The sequence below is a fragment of the Gorilla gorilla genome, chromosome 1 (genome assembly GCF_029281585.2).
Source record: "Gorilla gorilla gorilla isolate KB3781 chromosome 1, NHGRI_mGorGor1-v2.1_pri, whole genome shotgun sequence".
Classification (NCBI taxonomy): domain Eukaryota; kingdom Metazoa; phylum Chordata; class Mammalia; order Primates; family Hominidae; genus Gorilla; species Gorilla gorilla.
This window is the reverse complement of record NC_073224.2, coordinates 132,226,906-132,247,572: the sequence shown is the minus strand read 5'-3', so window position 1 is coordinate 132,247,572 and position 20,667 is coordinate 132,226,906. Positions and strand designations below refer to the sequence as shown.

The following is a 20,667-nucleotide window of genomic DNA, read 5'->3' as shown; positions in this document are numbered from 1 at the left end:
TATAAGTACTCGTAAGTATACTAGAATCCCAAATGCAATTATTATTAATAATAATAGCAATAATAATAGATATCACCTATTGTTCAATATCACATAGCTGCTATTGTACTATTTGGCTAGCACTCTGCTGATACATATTACCTAGAATTTGAAATAAATATCATTCCTATTTTACAGATGAGGAAACTGAGGCTGTGAGAGGTTAAATAACTTAGCTTTCATTATGCAGCCAGTTCATGGCAGTGATAATAGATGAACCCAGAATTGACTATAAGCTTAAATATTTTGGCTATATAATCCTGTCTTTCAAAATATTAGATAAAATAATCCTGAGAATCTTTATTTTCCTAATTTCAGAACCACAATAAAACATCCTACTCCCACCTCTAGTTTACATTAACACGAGCATTTCTTAAAACAAGGAAAAAAAATTGATAGAATTTGTCAACAACTGGTAAATAATCTTTATAAGCTTAAATAGTTTGGCTATAGAATCCTGTCTCTTAAAATGTTAGATAAAATAACCTTGAGAATCTTTATTTTCCTAATTTCAGAACCACAATAAAACATCCTATTCCTACCTCTAGTTTACATTAACATGAGCATTTCTTAAAACAAAGAAAAAAAACTGATAGAATTTGTCAACAAATGGTATATAATCTTAGAACCCAAATGAAACAAATTCCAAATGTAGTTTTCCTTAATTTCCCCTTTTGCTAACAGTTTTATTTCAGGGTATCCTATATATTTCTACAAAAAGGGTCATTGTGTACCTTTCAATCCTTACACATCAAAACTAAAAAGAAACACCTATAATGACATGTTCTTGGTTATTACATCTCAGAATGCCATTCCTTTTGAAACAGGGTTGATTTATTTTCTACCTCTTTGTTGAGCTTCCTCCTCAGTGGAACTAAAAGCCACTTAAAGAAATCAAGCCCTTAAAGCATTCCTTAAATACATGAAGCATTTTAGCCAAGATTCAAATAAGTGAGTTAAAATAGAATAATTCAATCTTTCTATTAAAAATAAGATATATGCATTTACATATCTGTGTATGTACACATGGAGGCATTTCTATTTAAAGGTATATAATTTAAAAATATAGTTATTACATAAAAAGTTTATCATTAGAATAATTAATATTTGCTTGGGCTGCTGAGAGCTAAAGAACTAAAACATTCTTATAAGAAAGTCAAACAGAAGATTAGAGCTCCCTCTTTCTTCTTTTTGAAGGAATTCAACAAAACTCCTCTCCTAGGAGACCAAAGTTATCAAGCAGCCAGCAGCCTAGTAGCACTCCTGCTCACAGCAAAAACATTCCCCTGTCGCTGTACACATTATACATGCTACAAGCATTAGAGTACACTTATTGGTTGTTCATTATTCATAAGTGATTTAAGTAGTAAAAATAAAAGCACTTTTAAAAATAGAAATACTCACAAAGCCATTTCAAACTGTTCTAGCCATTTCTTCTTTAAATCTTTTGTTTTGCAATAAAATTCTAACCCATTTTGTCCTTGGGTATGGATGAGGTAGAAGCCATAAGACCACTGTTAAAATTAATATTCTTTAGATTAATATGTATCATTAATAACATTATGTTTCTAAATTCACAAGAATACCACAACTATCCAAAAACTCCTCACAATATTATCAATATACAAACTGAACAATCAAGCTTATTGTAGTCAACTTCATATCTATAACAATTTCTATGCCAAATGCGTTTTATTATCTGTATCATTAGGGCATTAGAAATGATCAGATCTGGCTGTGGCATTATCCAGTTATTTCTCACAAAGTTATGTACCTAATCAATCTCTAGAAACAAAAACATCTGGATTGATAAGCCATATCTCACATTAATGTATTATCATACTTTTCCTTAATGTTCAAGATTATAAGTAAATTACAGTTATTAGTTTCCAAAAAGTCACCTTTTTATTTTCTTTATCGGTTGTAGGATTATTGGCTATCTTGTACTGCTGAAGATCTATTATTTCCTTCATTTCATAGTTATCACCTTTTCTCTTACATACGATCACTGCCAAATCAAATAAGAAGATATGCCTGGGAAAAAGAGATTGATTGATTGATCGATTTTAAATGGTTTAGAAGCATGCGTTATTAATTTTTTTGGGTAAGATATAATTAAAGCAACCAAATGTTTTTTTCTTTGCATTAAAGACAACAGGTAGTATCATACACTGAAAACAACGGGGTATTTGAGGTTATAAGAACTGTGTGCGGAATTTCCCTTTACCTTGTAAATGGCCTCAGTGTGCTTTGGTTCCTTCATTTTAAAAATGGGCAAAAATCATAGTAAGAGTAAAATGCACACTGCAGAGTTGTTGAAAGGGCCAAGTGAGATAAGCCATAAAGTTTGCTCATGAGCAATTACCTTTTTTAATTTAAAAGCTAAAAACGTATAGAATAATATTAATGACATCCGTAGCAGCTTCTACTGAAGTTACTAGGAATCAGCCAGAATGCCTTGAGAAGTGTTGTTCATCCCTTTCACAAACATGACTCAATTCAAATCCCCAAGACCACATGCTGGGAAGGTATCATTGCCATCTTCATTTTACTGAGGAGGAAACTGAGGCTTAGAGAAGTTAGATAATTTGCTCAAGGTCACACTGCTAGTGAGGCATGTAACAGGATTCACAAACAGGTCTAATTTTGGAAACTGTGCTTTTACCCTCGATATTGTTCCTGAAGATTTAATTGGCCACCTAATAACCCAAACTGAATGGTATATGAGCCAAGTGTAAACTGAAAACGTTATGGTGAAATTTCCATGTTAATATTTCTTTTTTCTTATTAAGAATAACGTAACTTGGGGGAGAAAATAAACCTTATAACCACATCCTCCAATACCAATACTTGTGTATTTTTATAAACTCTCAGTGATTAACACACATTTTTTTATACACAATGATAATGACACATTCACAGGGCTGTAACACTTGCATCACTTTTAACGTCTATTTCTCCCAGAGAGGTTTAAAGGACCTGTGGAGCCAGGGTTATCGAGGAAGAAGCAAGAGCTGATGCTGCCCCCTACTGGCTTTCGCTTCTCCAAAGATTCCAGAAAACGATCATTGTCAACCACAAAAACCTCTGTTTGATGATTACATATATACATAATTAAGGACTCCGGGCCAAGCTTACTAATCTTCAAGAACTACATCTGCAAATTTCCCTCAAGAAAATATTACTACGTGATTCTCACTTAATCTTCTTTCTTAGGGCATTTTTCTATTATTTTTAGTTATTTAAAAATATATTCCAAAAATTCAGTTATGTTTTTATGGTAGTTATCTGTTCTTACTTTATCGCTCTTCTCATTTTAATGTATCCTAGCTGATCATCTATACTTGTTACTTCCTTCTTAATAACTTAGACAAATTAATAGATACCAGAACCCAGGTGGGAATACCTAAGATAATCTAGATTTAAAAAATTTAGAAATCATGGGTTGGTCTGTCTCCTTGTATTTCTTCCTTTTTTCCCCCTACTTCACACTGGAAAAATTGTCTTTAAGGTTTTCTCAGTTTTCTGACACTAATTACTTATTTTGAAAATAGTATTCTTCTTTTCTTACCTTTCTTGTTTGGTATGCTTGTCTAGAGTGGTTATTCGAATTTCACCATCTCCCTGAGGTCGTCCAAAAAGCAAAACTGGTTGGTTCTAAAATATAAAATGTACATGTCAGAGTTTTTCATAATCACATGAAAATAAAAACAAATATTAGTAGAGATATTTACTCAAGACAACTACCTTATTACATTAAAATGTTACCACTTTTTATACTTTTAAAGCATACTTACTCTAAAAAGCTCAGGTCTACATGACAAATAAGTCTGTCCTCTGTAATCCCAGGGGGTATGTCAAGGACATCAATTGATTTTAATTATTATATATTCTTAAAGGGGAAATTAGCTATGAAAAGAAAGACTCAACCTGAAGGGTCCAAATTACGAGACAGTTCGGCAACTAATATTTTTTGAGCTTCTACTACGTGCCAACCACCATAACAGGTGTACGGCAAAATGATACAGACACTGCCCTCATGAAGCACACTGCCCAGTGGAGGAACAGATATTCACAGAAGCATGCAATTACAAACGCACGATTGCCATGAAGGAGTACAGAAAGGGGCGGGGGGGCGCGCGCTAATTTGGTCTATAAAGTCCAGGCTGGCTTTCTTGAGCTAGGACCTCAAGGATGAAAAGCTCTGAGTTAATTATTTAAAATAATGAGCTATTTTCCCAGAGGCTGATAACTAAATTATTTTTAAGCGTTTATGAACACTTACTGTACACGCTAGGGGAAAAAAGAATTGACTGAAAATCACTAACATTCAGAAATTCCATTTTAATAAAGGGCAGAGATGTGTGATTAACACTATAAATATAAAAATAAATGTATCTTATCAAAATCCCAGTGATGTTTTCTGCACAAATAGAAAATTCCATTCTAAAATTCTTATGGAATCTCAAGGGATTCTGAATAGTCAAAACAATCTTGAAAAGGAACAAAGCTGGAGGTCTCATACTTACTGACTTGTTTCCAAAACTTATTGCAAAGCCACAATAATCAAAATCATGTGGCACTGGCATACAAACAGGTATATAGACCAACAGAATAGTAGAGAGCCCAGAAATAAGCCCTCACATATATGGTCAAATGATTTCCAGCAAGGTTAACACCATTAAATAGGGAAAGAATAGCCTTTTCAACAAATGGTGCTGGGAAAACTGGATATCCACATGTAAAAGAATAAAGGTAGACCCTTCATTACCTTACACCATAAATAAAGAATAACTAAAAATGTTTCAAATACCCAAACATAACAGTTAAAACTATAAAACTTTTACAAGAAAATGGGGAAAAACTTTATGACAATAGATTCAGCAATTATTTCTTCGAGATTGATAAATGGGACTTTGTCAAAATTAGGAACTTTTGTGCCTCACAGACAATATCAACACAGTGAAAAGCCAACAGACACAAGAAAAGTATGTGTCTTATAAGGGATTGATATCCGGGATACAAATAAAGAGTTTCTACAACACAAAGACAAAAAACAACTTGATTCAAAAATGGGCAAATCACTTGAATAGGCATTTTTCCAAAGAGGATATACAAACGGCCAGCAAACACACAAAGACAATATTCAACATCATTAGTCATTAAGAAAATGCAAATCAAACCCACGATGAGATATTGCTTTAAAACCATTAAGATGGCTGTTACCCAAACAAACCGAATAGTCAGTGTTGGTAAGAATGTGGAAAAACTGAAACCCTTGTGCACTGGTAGTAGGAAAGTTAAGTGGGGCAGCTGCTGTGGAAAATGGTATAGCAATTCTTCAATAAATTAACATAATGACCATACAACCCAGAATTCCACTTCCAAGTATATAACTAAAAGAAGTGAAAGCAGGCACTTGAATAGATATTGGTACACCTGTGACAATAATAATATAACAGTATTATTCACAATAGCTGAAAGAAGGAAGCAACCCAAATGTTCATCAATGAAAAACAGTGAGGTATTTATATAAAATGATGTATTATTCAGCTTTAAACAAATGGAAATCAAAAAAATAAAATGTTGACACATGGCTACAACAAGGATGAACTTTGAAGACATTATGCTAAGTAAAATAAGCCAGTCATGAGATGGCAAATATTGTATGATTTCACTTATATAAGGTGCCCAGAGTAGTTAAGCTTACAGAGATAGAAAGTAGATTGGTAGTTTCCAGGGGCCAGGGAAAGAGAAGAATGGGAAGTTCATGTTTAATGAGTACAGAGTTTCAGTTTTGCAAGATGAAGTTTTGGAGATGGTCACACAACATCATGAATGCACTTCTAATTTGAAAATAATTATAATGGCAAATTAATGCTATATATATTTATAGCATTAATGTGTGTGTATGTATATGTGTGTATATATATACACACATACATATACACACACACATATATATATACACACATATATATACACACACATACTTTTTTTTTTTGAGACAGAGTCAGAGTCTCGCTCTGTTGCCTAGGCTGCAGTGCAGTGGCACGATCTCGGTTCACTGCAGCCTCCGCCTCCTGGGTTCAAGCAATTCTCCTGCCTCAGCCTCCCCAGTAGCTGGGACTACAGGCACATGCCACCATGCCTGGCTAGTTTTTGTATTTTTAGTAGACACGGGGTTTCACCATGTTGGTCAGGCTGGTCTTAAACTCCTGACCTCAGGTGATCTGCCCGCCTCAGCCTCCCAAAGTGCTGGGATTACATGTGTGAGCCCCCACACCCGGCCAATGCTATATATATTTTACCACAATTTTTTAAAGGCTACACAGCTGTCCAAGAAATATGCTATGGAATTCTAAAGAGGAAAAATAATAGGAGATTAGGAAAAGGGATTTATTTTAGATGCACCTTGAATAAATTTGATAGGGAATAGGAAAAAAACATTCTAGGCTCTGAGATTACAATCGAAGGCAGAACTGTAGAAACGTATGTCAAATTGGAGACCTTATAATACAGCAAAATATCCACAATGTAAAGTGTACGGGCAGTTATTAGCTGGAGGGGTTCAGGAAAATAGCTTAACTCCAGATCACTGAGGACCTTAAATATCATGCCAAGGAATATTGACTGAATCTTGAAGACAACAACAAAAAAATCTTGACAAATTTGAGAAAGAGAGTAAATTGAGAAATCCACATTTTGGAAATGCAACTATATGAAGAGATGATGAGAGGCTACTGTGACTGGAAAACCGGCAGATGATGGTGTCCTGAAATGGGTATGTGGCTGCATGTGTGAAAAGAAAGAGACAGGTTCACAATGTTTCAGAGAAAGCAGCGATGAAATTGCTCTACCAAAAATGTATCTTAAATTCACTCATCTCTATTTGCACTGCCCACAGATTAATCCAGGGCTGCATCCTCTCTTGAAACCACTTCAACAGCTTGCTGGCTGGGCTGCCTGCTTACAGGGTCTTCTTGAAATGTCAATCAGTCTGCTGTAATACTCCCTGATAGAAACCTTTTAATAGCTTCCCACTGCAGTCACAATAAAATCCCAATTCAGCATATTGGCCTACAAGGCTGTGTTATGTAATTGCCCTGCCCATTCTTCATGGCTCAGAGCCCACCATCCTTCCCTTCACTCTCCATTTCCAGCCACTCTTACCTTTCAGCTTCTTGAATACACCTGGTTCTTGCCCAACTCTGAGCATTTCACCTGCTACGGCTTCTGCCTGGGTCACTTTCCCCTAGATCTGCGTGTGGCTGGCTGCTTCTTATCTGCTAGGTCTCAGTTCAAATGACTTAAAAGGACTTTTTCCAACCAACTTATCTAAACTAGGACTCCCCTTATAATCCTCAGTTATAGCAGCCAGTTCACAGCACTAATCTCAATATGGCATTTTTAACTCTTTTTTTTTAAACTGTCTTCTCAGTCTTGAGACCATCTTGTTCACAGTTACAGTCCCAGCCCCAAGCAAAGTGTCTGGGTCATAATAGTCACACAGCAAATATATGTAAAATGAATAAATGAATAGGAATCAGCCATGAGTATGTAGGGGGATGAGGGAAAGAAAAGAAAAAAAAAGTGGACTCCTATATTTAGATTCAGACTGCTGGGAGAAGAGGCAGAGTGTGACTAAGGTAAGAGGGACAAGCCATCACAAAGTCCCTAGACACAAGCAGGTCACAGGTGCCCTCAGACACCCACATGAACACTGCCAAACAAAGGGATTGGCAACAACCTCCAACAGTAGAAACTTGAAGGTAAACTATGTTTTCTTCAACAACAACTCCTAGAATGTCGTTGATGTGGGGGTGAGGGGAAGCTGGATGGAAAGATAATTACATACCAAATTCTCTATAGATAGCTGAAACTGTTTAATTTCACGAAGGGTCTCATTATCTCTTTTCACTTCATTCACATATTGTGCCAAGTCCTAGACAATAAAGAAAAGGGTAGAAAAAGAAGGCACACTAAGATTAGAGATGCAAACTGCTTTGAAAGAAAACACATCATTAATTCCATTAGTGGTAAAAGTAACCACTGTAACTTTTCAAAGACAGTAAAATGAATGCCCAGTCAATCAAAGCTGCATCACAGAGGCAATTTTAAAATGTCTGAAGTACAGCTGGGAAGACTGAAGAGCTGTCATGTGTCACACCACTGAGAAGAGTCAGGATGTTGTTGCCTTAAAAGACAAAACAAAATATACCGCAATAGAGCAACAAAAAGAAAACTAGGTCGGAAGAATAGAAATTCCAAGCACGTTAATTACTGACCTTGAGAGCATGATATTTTTACACAGGTTAGAAGAAGGGCAATCATGAACGATTAGCATGAGAAAAGTAACCAAAAGTTAGATAATGAATCTAGCAAGACTGTTTTATTTTTGCAATCAGCTAGTCTTCTTGGTTCCCGAGAGCATTCGGTCAAGGAAACCGGTTCAATTTTAAAGAGTTAACCCGTTTATGGATTCAGGAGAAGTAAAGGAGAGGTGAGGAACTAAATAGCACAACATGCTGGAACTAAATTTAATTCATGAATTAAAGTGAACATAAAATGCTGGCCGTTTGTCTTTCCATGTGCCTTCACCTATTTTAAAATGTCTTTTCTCATATTTGAGGAAACATTAGCTAATCTTTCCATACTGTAACTAGCTATTTTTGTTACATGTGCTCCAGATTTTCCTGTTTTCTGAGCTCTTTTTCTTTTTTCTCTACCCTCTTAAATTCATCTGCAACAGTAGGGACAGAACTCTGCAAAAAGCAGTTCCTAACTTTGTTCTAAATGGAAGTCTGACTTTTCATAGGATAGATCCATAAACGACTTCTTTAAAATTTGGAACTTGGTTTGACTTTTTAATAATAATAATAAATAATTATGTGGTGTTTCCTGTTAGTGGTAGACCATCAGCCAAACAGCGAAGCTAACACGAATTGGTACAAGGACACAGTTAAGTAATTATGCACTGCTCTGAGCAGGGTCACCTTGCCATTTTGTTTTAAAGAACAAATATTTGCCTACGCTTTAAGTTATTGGCAAATATTATTTCGTTTCAAAGTCATTTTTATTTAACATAATGTGGAAACTGAGGTTTTACATATTCCCCAGTATTTTCAAAATGTCTGTCTTTTCTATTCGTAATTTTCGTATTTTCCTGAAAACTGAACAAACTGAAATTCACTTGTATTAAGCCATAGCATCCACAAGGGTAAACCTAGCAGATATCCTCATATGAGGAAAATAAGTTACACGGGGTTCTGAAGCCACCAGCTGGCCTACGACTTACACAAGCCAAGGTTTTCTATTAGTCACCATGAAAAGAATGGGAAAAAAATATGATATTAAATAATTCCCCATGGTTATGAAAGTTTTTATACTTGTATCTAAGTGATTTTAATATACTTCTTAGTTTTATGTGTTGTCTAACAATTAAATCCATGCAAGGATACCTATTCCAGTAAAAAAAAAAAAAATCCAGTTGTCTCCACTAAAAACAAATGTGTATTATACATAGGCATGTCATAATATTTTATTTATGTGTATACATATATGTTTGTGTATATATATGTGTATATATGTGTGTGTGTGTGTGTGTGTGTGTGTATATATATATATATGCAATTTGAATTCCATTGTCTTTAGGCAAGAATAAAAAATACAAACAAATTACTGATGAATCTGCCCTACCTTCATGGCATCAAGAGCCAGTTTCAGATTTGCCTTCTCAGTCGGATCAGTGGTATGTTTGACCAGTTCCTATTTGGAAGATATGGTTTAGTACTACTTTCATCAAATTAAAACTAAGACATACTAAAGAAAACATTTTTACAAATAAACCATTATTATTGGTTTTCTCTCTATAATGTGATAAATCTAATATGTCTGGGCTCCATTTCCATCAAAAATTTCAAACTGTAAGAAGACCAACTAGACACCAAAAAATCATGAGACACAATATGAGACATTTTCTTTTCAAAGATGAATCTGGATTCTATCCACCACCATTACACTGACATTGATCCCTATTGTTATGAAAGATTCCATAATGATTAAAATCACACTTTTTACTCATTTATTATTCTTGGCTTCAGCTTTTGATTCTTTTAACTGCATCCCTCCTTTCATTTCAGGGACATCAGGATGTTCTATTTGTTGTTGTTATTGCTGTTAAAATTGTTCATCTGTCCATCCTAAATTTCTGCCTCCTCCTCAGTCTTTCATAGTTTCTTCTTTATCTGCTTCTTAGAAAGTTATTGTTCCTTAAGTTTTTACCCTAGTCCTCTTTTTTCCCCTGATTTTACATACTCTACAAATTCTATCACAACCACTGTCATAATGTCAACTATCACCTCATGGGCCAATTACTGTGAAATGTATGTGCTCAACCCAAAATTCACACATGAGTCCCGGACTCATCCGTCCAACTAAATGGTTCTACCTCATTATTTCAAAGTCCCCTCAAATCCAACATTCCCCAAACTTAATCAATCTTCACCCAGAATCCTATTCTTGGATCCTATTTCTGTTTTATTGAATGATGGCACTTCCATCAGTGTCATCACTTAAGCCAAAACCTAAAAGGTGTCCCAGACTTCTCCCTGTTCTCTCTCCCTCACTATGTCCTGTTGATGTTAACTTTGATCCTGCCCCCTTGGAACCATCCTCATTGCCACTAATTAGGTTCAGATCCTCACGTTTTTCAAACAGATAATTATTTGCCAAGCATGGTGACTCACACCTGTAATCCCAGCACATTTCCAGGCTGAGATGGGAGGATCACTTGAGTCCAGGAATTTGAGATCAGCCTGGGCAACATGACAAGACCCCATCTCTACAAAAAAAAAATTAAAAATTAGCTGGGCAAGGTGGCATGAGCCTGTAGTCTCAGCTACTTGGGAGGCTAAGGCAGGAAGACAGCTTGAGCCCAACTGCAGTGAGCCATGACTACACAATTGCACTCTAGCTTGGGCAACAGAGAAAGACCCTCTCTTAAAACAAACAAACAACAAAACCAGGTAATCATAATGAGCTTCTGATTGGCCTTCTGACTTGCAGTCTCTCCTCACTACAGTCCAGTCACTCTATTGTCATCAGGGGTAGGTTTCTATAATATAAATCAGATCCTGTCTCTACCCTACTCAGACTTCTGTGATGCCCCACAAAAGCTTCAGGTTGTCACCCATACCTCCTAGACTCCTCATGATCTGAATTCTGCAAACTTCTCTCAATTTCTCTCTCCACTTTCACCCAGACAACTTATATTCTATTCATACTAAATTAATTGCAATTCTTAAATTATGTTCTAATATCTAATCCCATTAGAAATATTATCTTTTCTGCTTACAAAGCTCTTCCCCTCTGATCTACTTATTGACCCCTTACTCTTCCTTTAAAGCCCAACTCAAGAGTTACTCCTCTGGGGAGTCTTCTATGACAGAGGCCTCTACTCAGGTCCCCAGCTTCCCTATACATAATTATTTAGGCCTTTAACTGTGCTGGTTCTGTACCTTACATGTACCTATCCTATTGTGTTATACTTGGCAGCTTATACTTCATTTTTCCTTTCTAAATGATGAGCTTTATCCGAGCAGGGTCTGTCATATATCACGAGTGCCTAATACTATGTTTGGCACACAGAAGCCATACAAAAATCTTTAATGAATCCAATACTACCAGTGTTTCTGCTATAAACAAGAACTTAAAGACAGAATCTATTAAGTATAATAAATCCATAAAAATTCTATTCTTTTATTCCTTAAAAGTTACTTTTACTTCATTAAATAAAAGTCATGTTATTAAAGTTCCCAATCACCCACTATAAAATATTCTCACTTTGTGAATCTGTGGTTTCAAATCATCAAGCATTTCAAGTGATTTCGCCACTAAAGTATAGTAGTAAGTAAAAAAGTCTAAACTGATAACCACATTTGTTCAACAAATTTCTAGACAACAAATAAATTTTACTCCATAGCATTTTGAGAGGGAAAAACATTTCTAGAATTTTTACCTATGTGTAGTATCCAAATAAAACTTTCCCTATTTTAAAAAGTCATCATGGAACTAAACATACTCTTAAAATTTTAAATATAAAACAACCCAAGGGAAATTAGGGGGAACAGTTTACTAAATTTCAAAAAAGTATAGTTGTATTTTATACTTTTATAAGCCTGTGTAAAACCCTGTAAGGACCAAAATAGGTATTTTTTTAAAAAGCTGTACCTTCTAAATTCTTCAATCGATACTTGACTACACCAAAGTTACAAAATAAATTATTACCTTATTTTGGACATGTATTTAGTTCCAGGATGCCTTGGAAACTGATTGCCTGAGTCGTCCTTATTATTTTTTCATAAAATCCAATTTGACTAAGTTGCTTTGAGTTTAGGTCTCATAAATGTTTTAATGCATTTTTAAGGAATAATCAGGGTTTGAATTTTTCTGATTTCTCAGTAGAACAAAAATAGAGATGACTAATAATTTTGCAGCTACAGTTCAAGAAATTTAATATACAAGATATACAAAGCACAGCTGATGCAAAATTGTATTTCACATACAGGTAGTAGATCTTTTTAAAATGACATTTCACAAGCATCAGCAGAGTTGACAGACTAATACACTAAGACATTTCTTTGGAGCAGAACTAATGAGTCTCCTGGTATAGCTATCAAATTAAATTTATAAGACTCTCCACCCTCATTTAGAAGACTAACCGTGGAAACCATAGCTTTGTGGGCTATAACAAGAATCACTTCAAAATAAATGTAGTCTTATTATAATTTAGTATAGTAGAAAGCAATACGGAATGTCACACAATTCTCTTTGGCTTACTGTTACAAGGCAAAAGGTCTAATATGATTAATCTGCCAAAATTCAAGTGCACTGCAATATTGAGGTGCTCATAAATAAATACTGATAACTACAGAAGACTTGGTTGAAAAAATATTTTTATTTGTTTTGACTTGTTTTTAATTATCTTCTAGCCAGTCCTGTTTTAAGGACACAAAATGTGATTTATGGCAGCTACTGACCATCTCTGCTAAAAGGAAGAAAAAATGTCCAGCTGTTCTGTTATTTCCCACTTAACTATAATAATAATTCAAAATTTTAAGGGGATTGGGCCCAACACATGGAATATCTGCAATGTAGTTGATGCTTCATTAATATTTTGTTGAGTGAATAAATGGACAATAAATAAACTGTTTTAAGTTACATACCTGGAGGAGAAGGTGGTACTTTAAAACACGTTGCATAGGAACCACAAGCAAGTCTCGAAGAGTAAATTTCCCATTATTTGCTCTTTTGGAACATTCCTAATGAAATGTTTTTAAAACATTGTTAGGACAATGTTTTTAAATGTTTTTAAAACATTGTTTTTAAATTCATTGTTAGGGAGTCATAAACATTAAAAGATGCAAAGGCCCTAGGCAGAACAGTTATTATACAATAAATGAGTGTGTTTGTTTCCTTAACAATCCTTCTCTGTAAATAACAGAAAGTACCTTCAATTTAAAAAAACAAATCTTGTAGTATCTTAACTCTAAATATGAATAAAAGAGAACTATTTTGTGTATGAAAATTATTTTCTTGGCCGGGTGCGGTGGCTCACGCCTGTAATTCCAGCACTTTGGGAGGCCGAGGCAGGCAGATCACAAGGTCAGGAGATCAAGACCATCCTGGCTAACACGGTGAAACCCCATCTCTACTGAAAATACAAAAACAAAATTAGCCGGTCATGGTGGCAGGTGCCTGTAGTCCCAGCTACTCGGGAGGCTGAAGCAGGAGAATGGCGTGAACCCGGGAGGCGGAGCTTGCAGTGAGCTGAGATGGTGCCACTGCACTCCAGCCTGGGCGACAGAGACTCCGTCTCAAAAAAAAAAAAAAAGAAAAAAGAAAAAGAAAATTATTTTCTCTAGTGCAAAATCATGGCCCCCCAGGGGCTTCTTCAGTTTATCTTTATCGCTGTACTTCCCACCAATTTCCACCAGTGGACTTATAGAACAGGCATCAAGAACACATCCCTACTCATCAAAAGTGTCAATAGTCTTCCCACCCTCAACTATGGTTTATTCAGTTCCCTCAACTATGATGTGCTTTGTCCAGCCTACAGCAAAATACGTCTTCCTGTTTAAGAACTACAATCCTAGGCCTTTCGTAACAATTACAATCACAATTGTGTGTACTCTCTCTCTGTCTTGTGGGTCTTTTAATTATTATCATATGTAATATCTACTCCAATATGATCTGTGCTGTATGCCCCTAAGAATGTAGTATTTGCTTAATAAGTATTTACTGAACTGAATGAAATGGAATATTTGACTTTAAAACTTTGCTCAAGTATAAACCTACTACTAAACTCCAAGATTTAGAAGCCTTGGATTGTATTTAATTTCACCCTCTTCTTTCCTAAAGGTTTATTTTAAAATTGTATTGACTGGTTTGTTCTTTTGATAATAATTATGACTTTGAGTAAATTACTTTGAAGTGTCAAAGAATGAACTTAAAGCCAAGATTTGGCAACTGTTGGCGGTGTGACCTTGGACAAGTCACTTTTCTGATTTTACTGTTTCTCACGTAACTATGGTGTTCTTCAAAAAAAAAAAAAAAAAGGGCCATACAAATATTATTATTAGTGAGCAACCTCATAAGTCCAAAATCCTGACACAATTGCACATCCCAGCCCAAGGACCTTTCCAGTTCATGGACGGAGTTGTGCTTAAGAAAATACACTTTTGCTCACAAGTTTGTTTCTTCTTTGCCCACACTTAGTTTTTCTGGCACATGGAATGATATATTCTCAGGAGCTCCAAAAAAACACCATTAACTCTAATGATCAGTGACTTAATGAGTATGTTTGTCTACAGATATCAGTCAAAATGAATTGGGGACACATCCTGACATGCTAGCTGTGTCATCAATTACTGCAGTTTATTAGAAGGATAACTATTTCAACCAGTTTCTTACTTCTACAGATTGTAGAGAGCTCTGGATCATGGGTCTCAAACAGGAAGTTACATTGTTAATATTACTATAATGAGTGGGTCTTATCTCCTCTGCTGCATTTTAAGGCCCTTGGAATTAAGGTTGTAGCTTATATTTCTTATGTTATGCCATCCCAACATAGTGGTAGGAACAGAAATATTATACATTTAAAATTCACTATATTATGGAAATTAGTTTCAAAATGCTGAAGAAAAAAAGTCAGTCCCTTTACATTCTAAGTTACAGGCTCAGGAAGTAAAGAAACCAACATTGCTGGAATTAGCTATACTTGGGAGATAGAGACTCAAATGTAAAATGCTTATTCGTGTTGAAAGTAAATAATGGGTAGAAAGAATCCTTCCAAAACATCCAGTCACTTGCTTAGCCTCAATTCAATTGTAAAGGAAAATAAAATGAGGTAGGATGAGCCAGGCTGATAGGGCAAGATAAAGAGATTCATCGCCCTTCACCCCATGTTATCTTGGTTCCAAAGTAGAGAAGAAAAAGACAAAAAAATCAACAAGAACAAAAATAACCACAAAACAGAAGACACAAAGAAGGCAGAAAGACACCAAGAATACGGCAGTTTTCCTTCTATCATGCTGGGGCTTGCGGCACGCAGCTCCCACTGAGTATTTGTTGAAGTGTTACACTAAGCATCCGACTTAATACTTCCAAATCAGGACTATGGTTAGAAGTGTGGGCTTTTAAGCTGAAGAAAGGACAGCAGGGGCACCTCACCCTGTGCCTTTCAAACTCAGCCTGATGTCCTCTCTTTCCCTAAGTCGAGCATTGACTGCAAAAACTACATACTTAGAGTCCCAGAGTATGGTCATTGGGCAAAACTTTGACAATAACTCTGAAAGAAGGAAGAACAACATTCAAACAAGACTGAGAATATAATGGAGGTGTGATTGACAACTTTCTGACTACTATCTGGAAGCACAATTTTATATCTTTATTTTAAGAAAAACTGCTTTAATGTTGCCCTACTAGGAAGTAGGTGTATACGTTGTAAAATTTAATTTTCTCATCATATTTTGAGTCACAGTGGCTCACAGCTCTACACTTAGGAGGCTCTATTCTGCAAAGAGGAGCAGGAAGTCTTTGCACTAACAATGTTACAAGGATGTTATTTAGTGGTGACTCAAACTACCTCCAGTCTTAAAGTCAACATAATGAAGGAATATTAAGATATAAAGCCAAAAGATCACGTATCTAGTACAGTTACTTGGTGGCCTGTTAACGTGCAAACTGTCTAAGCAATAGTTTCCCTTTGTGGGAGTTGTGAGCTACGAAATCATGCCAGAGAGGCAAAACAGTGAAGGGCTTCTGATTTGAAAATCACCTGCCCCTTCTCCCCTGACCTCAGTGCTACTGAACAAAGAATAGGAAAAGGGATATTAAACAGGCAAATAAGCCACACACTGTTAAATTTAAGAGCTGGCTATATATCTCTACCTGAAATTTAATAAAATTCAAAATACATGGATAATATAGTAACTGATACAACAAACATTGTTCAAAAGTTCTTTGAAAGCATGAAGTCCTCGAACTCCTCTTCAGAAAAAAAAAAAACAAAAAACAAAAAACAAAACAAAAAAAAAACATGATGTACAAAAAAACACGACTTAACCTAGGTTTCTAGACTTATATACTGTTGTGATCATGCACTCTGTTTATATCGGCCTACGTGCCACCTCTCAAACTTTCCCAACTATTCTGGTCAATACATACCAATTGTTCAGGAATGCTCTCCAAAGAATCTCATCTGTCAAAGCTCATCCCATTCTTTGGTGACCTAACTCAAATGCTGCCTCTTCAGATGAATCCTCTACAATCTACCCACACTGAAGTGGGTAGATTCAGTCTTACAGAGCCCTATTATACAGTGCTTATCACATGTTATTTAATCCTATCATATTTGTGTTTGTCTTCTCTTCCTTCTTGTGGGCAAGATGTATGCCCTTTTAATACATCTGACTCTAAATGTCATATTTTTAGTAAACATCTTTTTTATTTTGTTTTTGATACAGGGTCTTGCTTTGCCACCCTGGCTGGAGTGCAGTGGTGCAATCATAGCTCACTGCAGCTTCAAACTCTCGGGCTCAAGTGAATCCTCCTTGGCCTCAACTTCTCAGGTAGCTAGAACTACAGGCATGAGCCACCCTGCCCAGCTAACTAGTAAACATTTTAAATCTACATATACATTATCTAACGTATCTCACTCGTCCTGCACTTCTTACTATCTACGCAAGTTATTCATAATCTCTCTGAACTTCAGCTTTCTCATAAGATGAGAAAATTAATTGTACCTATTTCACAGAGTCAGAAGGACCTAATGAGATAATGCATGTAAAACACAGGCCCATAAATGTTAGATTTTTAACGACTGTTACTATTACTACCATATTACTATTTTATAGAGCTATTTAAATATTTTATAAAATTGACATGAAATTATATTTAAAATAATGGGAAATGTACTGCTTCACTGATCATAAAGGGGAATACACTGCTTTTAGGTTTATTTTGCTTTATGTCATAAACTAAAAACAAATAGGCACCTCTAATTTCAGTTTGACATCTTCTTTTGTCTTAGAAATGTAGTCTAAACTAGAGATGGCTGACTCCACTCCACTGCAGTACTGCCCGTAAATAACCAATCTGAAAGGGAAAAAAGAGAATAAATCTCTAAGAAAAAAACCAAGAATGAACTGGAGGGGGAAACAAGCAGAATCTTCATCACTTTAAAACCATAGTTAGGGATAACCAAAATAGCAGTAGAAATTATTTTTAATACATACCACATACACAGTCATAGAATAAGGGTCACTCATTTTTATAGTAATGACTAATTTGTAGTTCCAACTTTGAATGAGATTAATTCTATTTACATTTTTATAGCAGGCATAATTTACAAACTGGCTTGATGACTGTTAATGTTATTTGAGTAGACATAAATGCATTCCAAAAACAAAATTAAAAATTTCTGTTAAAGCTCTTACAAGAGATAAACTTTATCTCTAAACACTCAGAAAGTTTTATTCTCTATTACAATTTTATGCCAATCACTACATATAACTCCTTCATTATTAAACCTCTCACTCCTTGCTACTTTTTAATTAAGGAACATAAATCATCTGAAGAGAGGAAAATGAGAGACCTGAACTGTTCTGGACAGAAGATAACTCATATCACATGGAATCTGACCCACTTCAGGGAAGGTATCTCTGTAGTAACACAAATATTTTGCAAAGAGGTCAGTTGGTTTATTGTTTCTCTTAACTCTCCACTGGAAAAAAGACACTACTAATAAGATGTGAATATTTATCGAAGGCTTGATGCAAAGTAATTTATTAGCCACTTCTTAGTACTAGGAAATACGTTGCTTGATTTGAAAAGAGAGATAATTATATTTTAAGCAAAATTTCTTGATACTCCAATTCATATAGGTTGTCAGGAGATTTTTTTTTTTAACTTAGAAAGGGAAACTGACTCTGCGAATCTAATACTCCAAAATAGAGTGTCATAAAATACTAGAATTGGAAGAAAAGTGGAAGAAGCATTAAGTACCAGCTAATCTACCTCCGGTGTTTACAGATGGGGACACAGAGGCTCAGAGACTTAAAATGACTTACTGAAGATTACATCGCTCAGTAATGATAAAGCCTATAAAATAAACTTAGCCTTTTGATTTGCGACGCAAAAAAATAAGCACCATACTGGGTCCTTCCCCCCTCCTTCTTCTTCTTTTTTTCTTTTTTAATTACATATATAGAACTCAAACTACTACTCTGAAAGTAATTGTCCCATGTTCTAATTACTGCTCAGGTAGTAATGTAATAAACAGCAGTAATAGCTATTCATTAGCTATTTTAATACTAATCCTCACTATAATTACAAGCTAAGACCCACAAAACTTAAACTTCAAAAGTTACCTTTCCTTGTAGTTAATAAAAACTTGGTACAAGTTCTGGTCATTTTTATTTACAATGGAATCATGAATCTCTTGCATTAGGTTCCGATGAAGTTTTACAAGTTCCTAAGAAAAGAAAACAATGTGAAAGGAAAGTAGGAATCACAACCGAAAAATACACCCCAAACCCAGAATCCTTTTTGTTGCTAGACTTGCCACTCAGGATATGCTGAATGCTCTCAATATATAAAACTGCTTCCACCAATAAAGAGAGAGGGAAAAGGAGAACAGGGAGAGAAAGGGGGAGGAAGGGGAGGAAGCAGCAGGAGAGGACAGGGTAGAAGAGGAGGAGGGAGAGCAGGGGAAGGAAAGCAGAAAAAAGAAGGAAGATAAGAGGAAGGCAGAGGAGAGGGAGGAGAAGAGAAGGAGACAGGCCATGCAGATGGGAAACAGCAATTTCAGATCTCAGTTGAAATGTCAGCGTCCTGTGAAAAAAGAAATTATCTCACTAGTTATTAAAGGATAATTTATTCCTTGTGTAAAAATATGTATAGCTTATTTTTGTTTTATAATCACTGTAAATTTTTTAAATAAAACTGTCCAAGTGCCTAATGTTTTATTGACAGGATAAAATAATGACTCATGTCCTTGTGACACAAACATGTAAATTTGTACTTTGGTCAATTAGTGGTGTCCTGGTGCTAAGCTAACAATAATCAGACTAAATTACTTGAAATCAGGCAACTAATGGCATAAATAAGGAGCAAATAAATTGTATTCGACAGTTTACCAGAGCAACTCAAAATGTCAGAATTTCACATTTTTCCCGATAAGCAACTAATTTTCAGTCAGGCAGTAAATACATGTCATAGCCAGGATATGAGGCAACTTGAACTAGGTGCCAATTCTCCCATTATCTCATCCTGTGTACCTTGGAGCACACATTGACTCCACAGCATGCTCTTTCCTTAGTGGTGTAGAAAGTAAACATGAAGATGTGGGCTCTAAGTTATAAAGACCATACTTAAGTGGTTCAAGATCCTTATCTTCCCCAAATGTGCAGTTTATTTAGTGCTAAACCTTCAGCTGATATTGTGCATGTTATAAATCAACAAGAATGTCTTCATTCGGCCAAAATCAGGGACAAGGATGACATGCCATTGCTTACCAACTGCTACTCAGCAACACAGAACACAATAGAATCAAAACACAAAGAACTGTTCAGGTAATACAAGCAGGTCTGTGCATAAAAGCTTATATACATTTATCAGTGTATGTGTACGCGCGTGCATGGGGGTGGGGATGTATAAACCAAAGCAAGTCCTAGAGGTCTGAGAACTTGAATCTTGCCTAGCATTACCTCACTTGGCATGGCATTTAGCTTGCTTCTAGATTTCTGGGCAAATATCCTTTTAAGATTGTAAGATTCTGGTAAGGTGCCCTGGAACTTGAAATGCTTATATAAATGTAAACGAAAAATATCTCCTCAAATTTTACAATTAAAATAGTCTGGTAAATCATAAGGAAGTAGGGTATTTCAGAAATGGGAGTTACATATGATACAATTGGAAGTAGAAAGCACCAAATAGTAGAAGTCAAAGTTGTGGAGGAATGGAGGAAAGTAGGGGAAACTGATATGGTGAGGACATCACCTACAAGACAAGGTCTGAGGGGCTGGAAGAGCAACAGAGCTCCGCAGGGAAGTGTGGGGATGGACG

The 20,667-nt window shown here is 35.6% G+C and overlaps 1 protein-coding gene across 3 annotated transcripts in view; it reads right to left on the bottom strand.

Moving 5' to 3' along the window:
• The window catches only part of VAV3 (vav guanine nucleotide exchange factor 3), a 388,694-nt gene that overhangs the window by 173,678 nt on the left and 194,349 nt on the right, over positions 1 to 20,667 (bottom strand). For all 3 annotated transcript variants that reach the window (XM_019039089.3, XM_019039034.4, XM_055376632.1), the window contains 8 exons: positions 18,972 to 19,075; positions 17,598 to 17,697; positions 13,266 to 13,361; positions 9,739 to 9,807; positions 7,898 to 7,984; positions 3,611 to 3,696; positions 1,941 to 2,073; positions 1,444 to 1,553 (listed from right to left, as the gene is read on the bottom strand). In XM_019039089.3, coding sequence (XP_018894634.2) covers positions 1,444 to 1,553; positions 1,941 to 2,073; positions 3,611 to 3,696; positions 7,898 to 7,984; positions 9,739 to 9,807; positions 13,266 to 13,361; positions 17,598 to 17,697; positions 18,972 to 19,075 — 785 coding nt within the window. The remainder of the gene's footprint in view (positions 1 to 1,443; positions 1,554 to 1,940; positions 2,074 to 3,610; positions 3,697 to 7,897; positions 7,985 to 9,738; positions 9,808 to 13,265; positions 13,362 to 17,597; positions 17,698 to 18,971; positions 19,076 to 20,667) is intronic.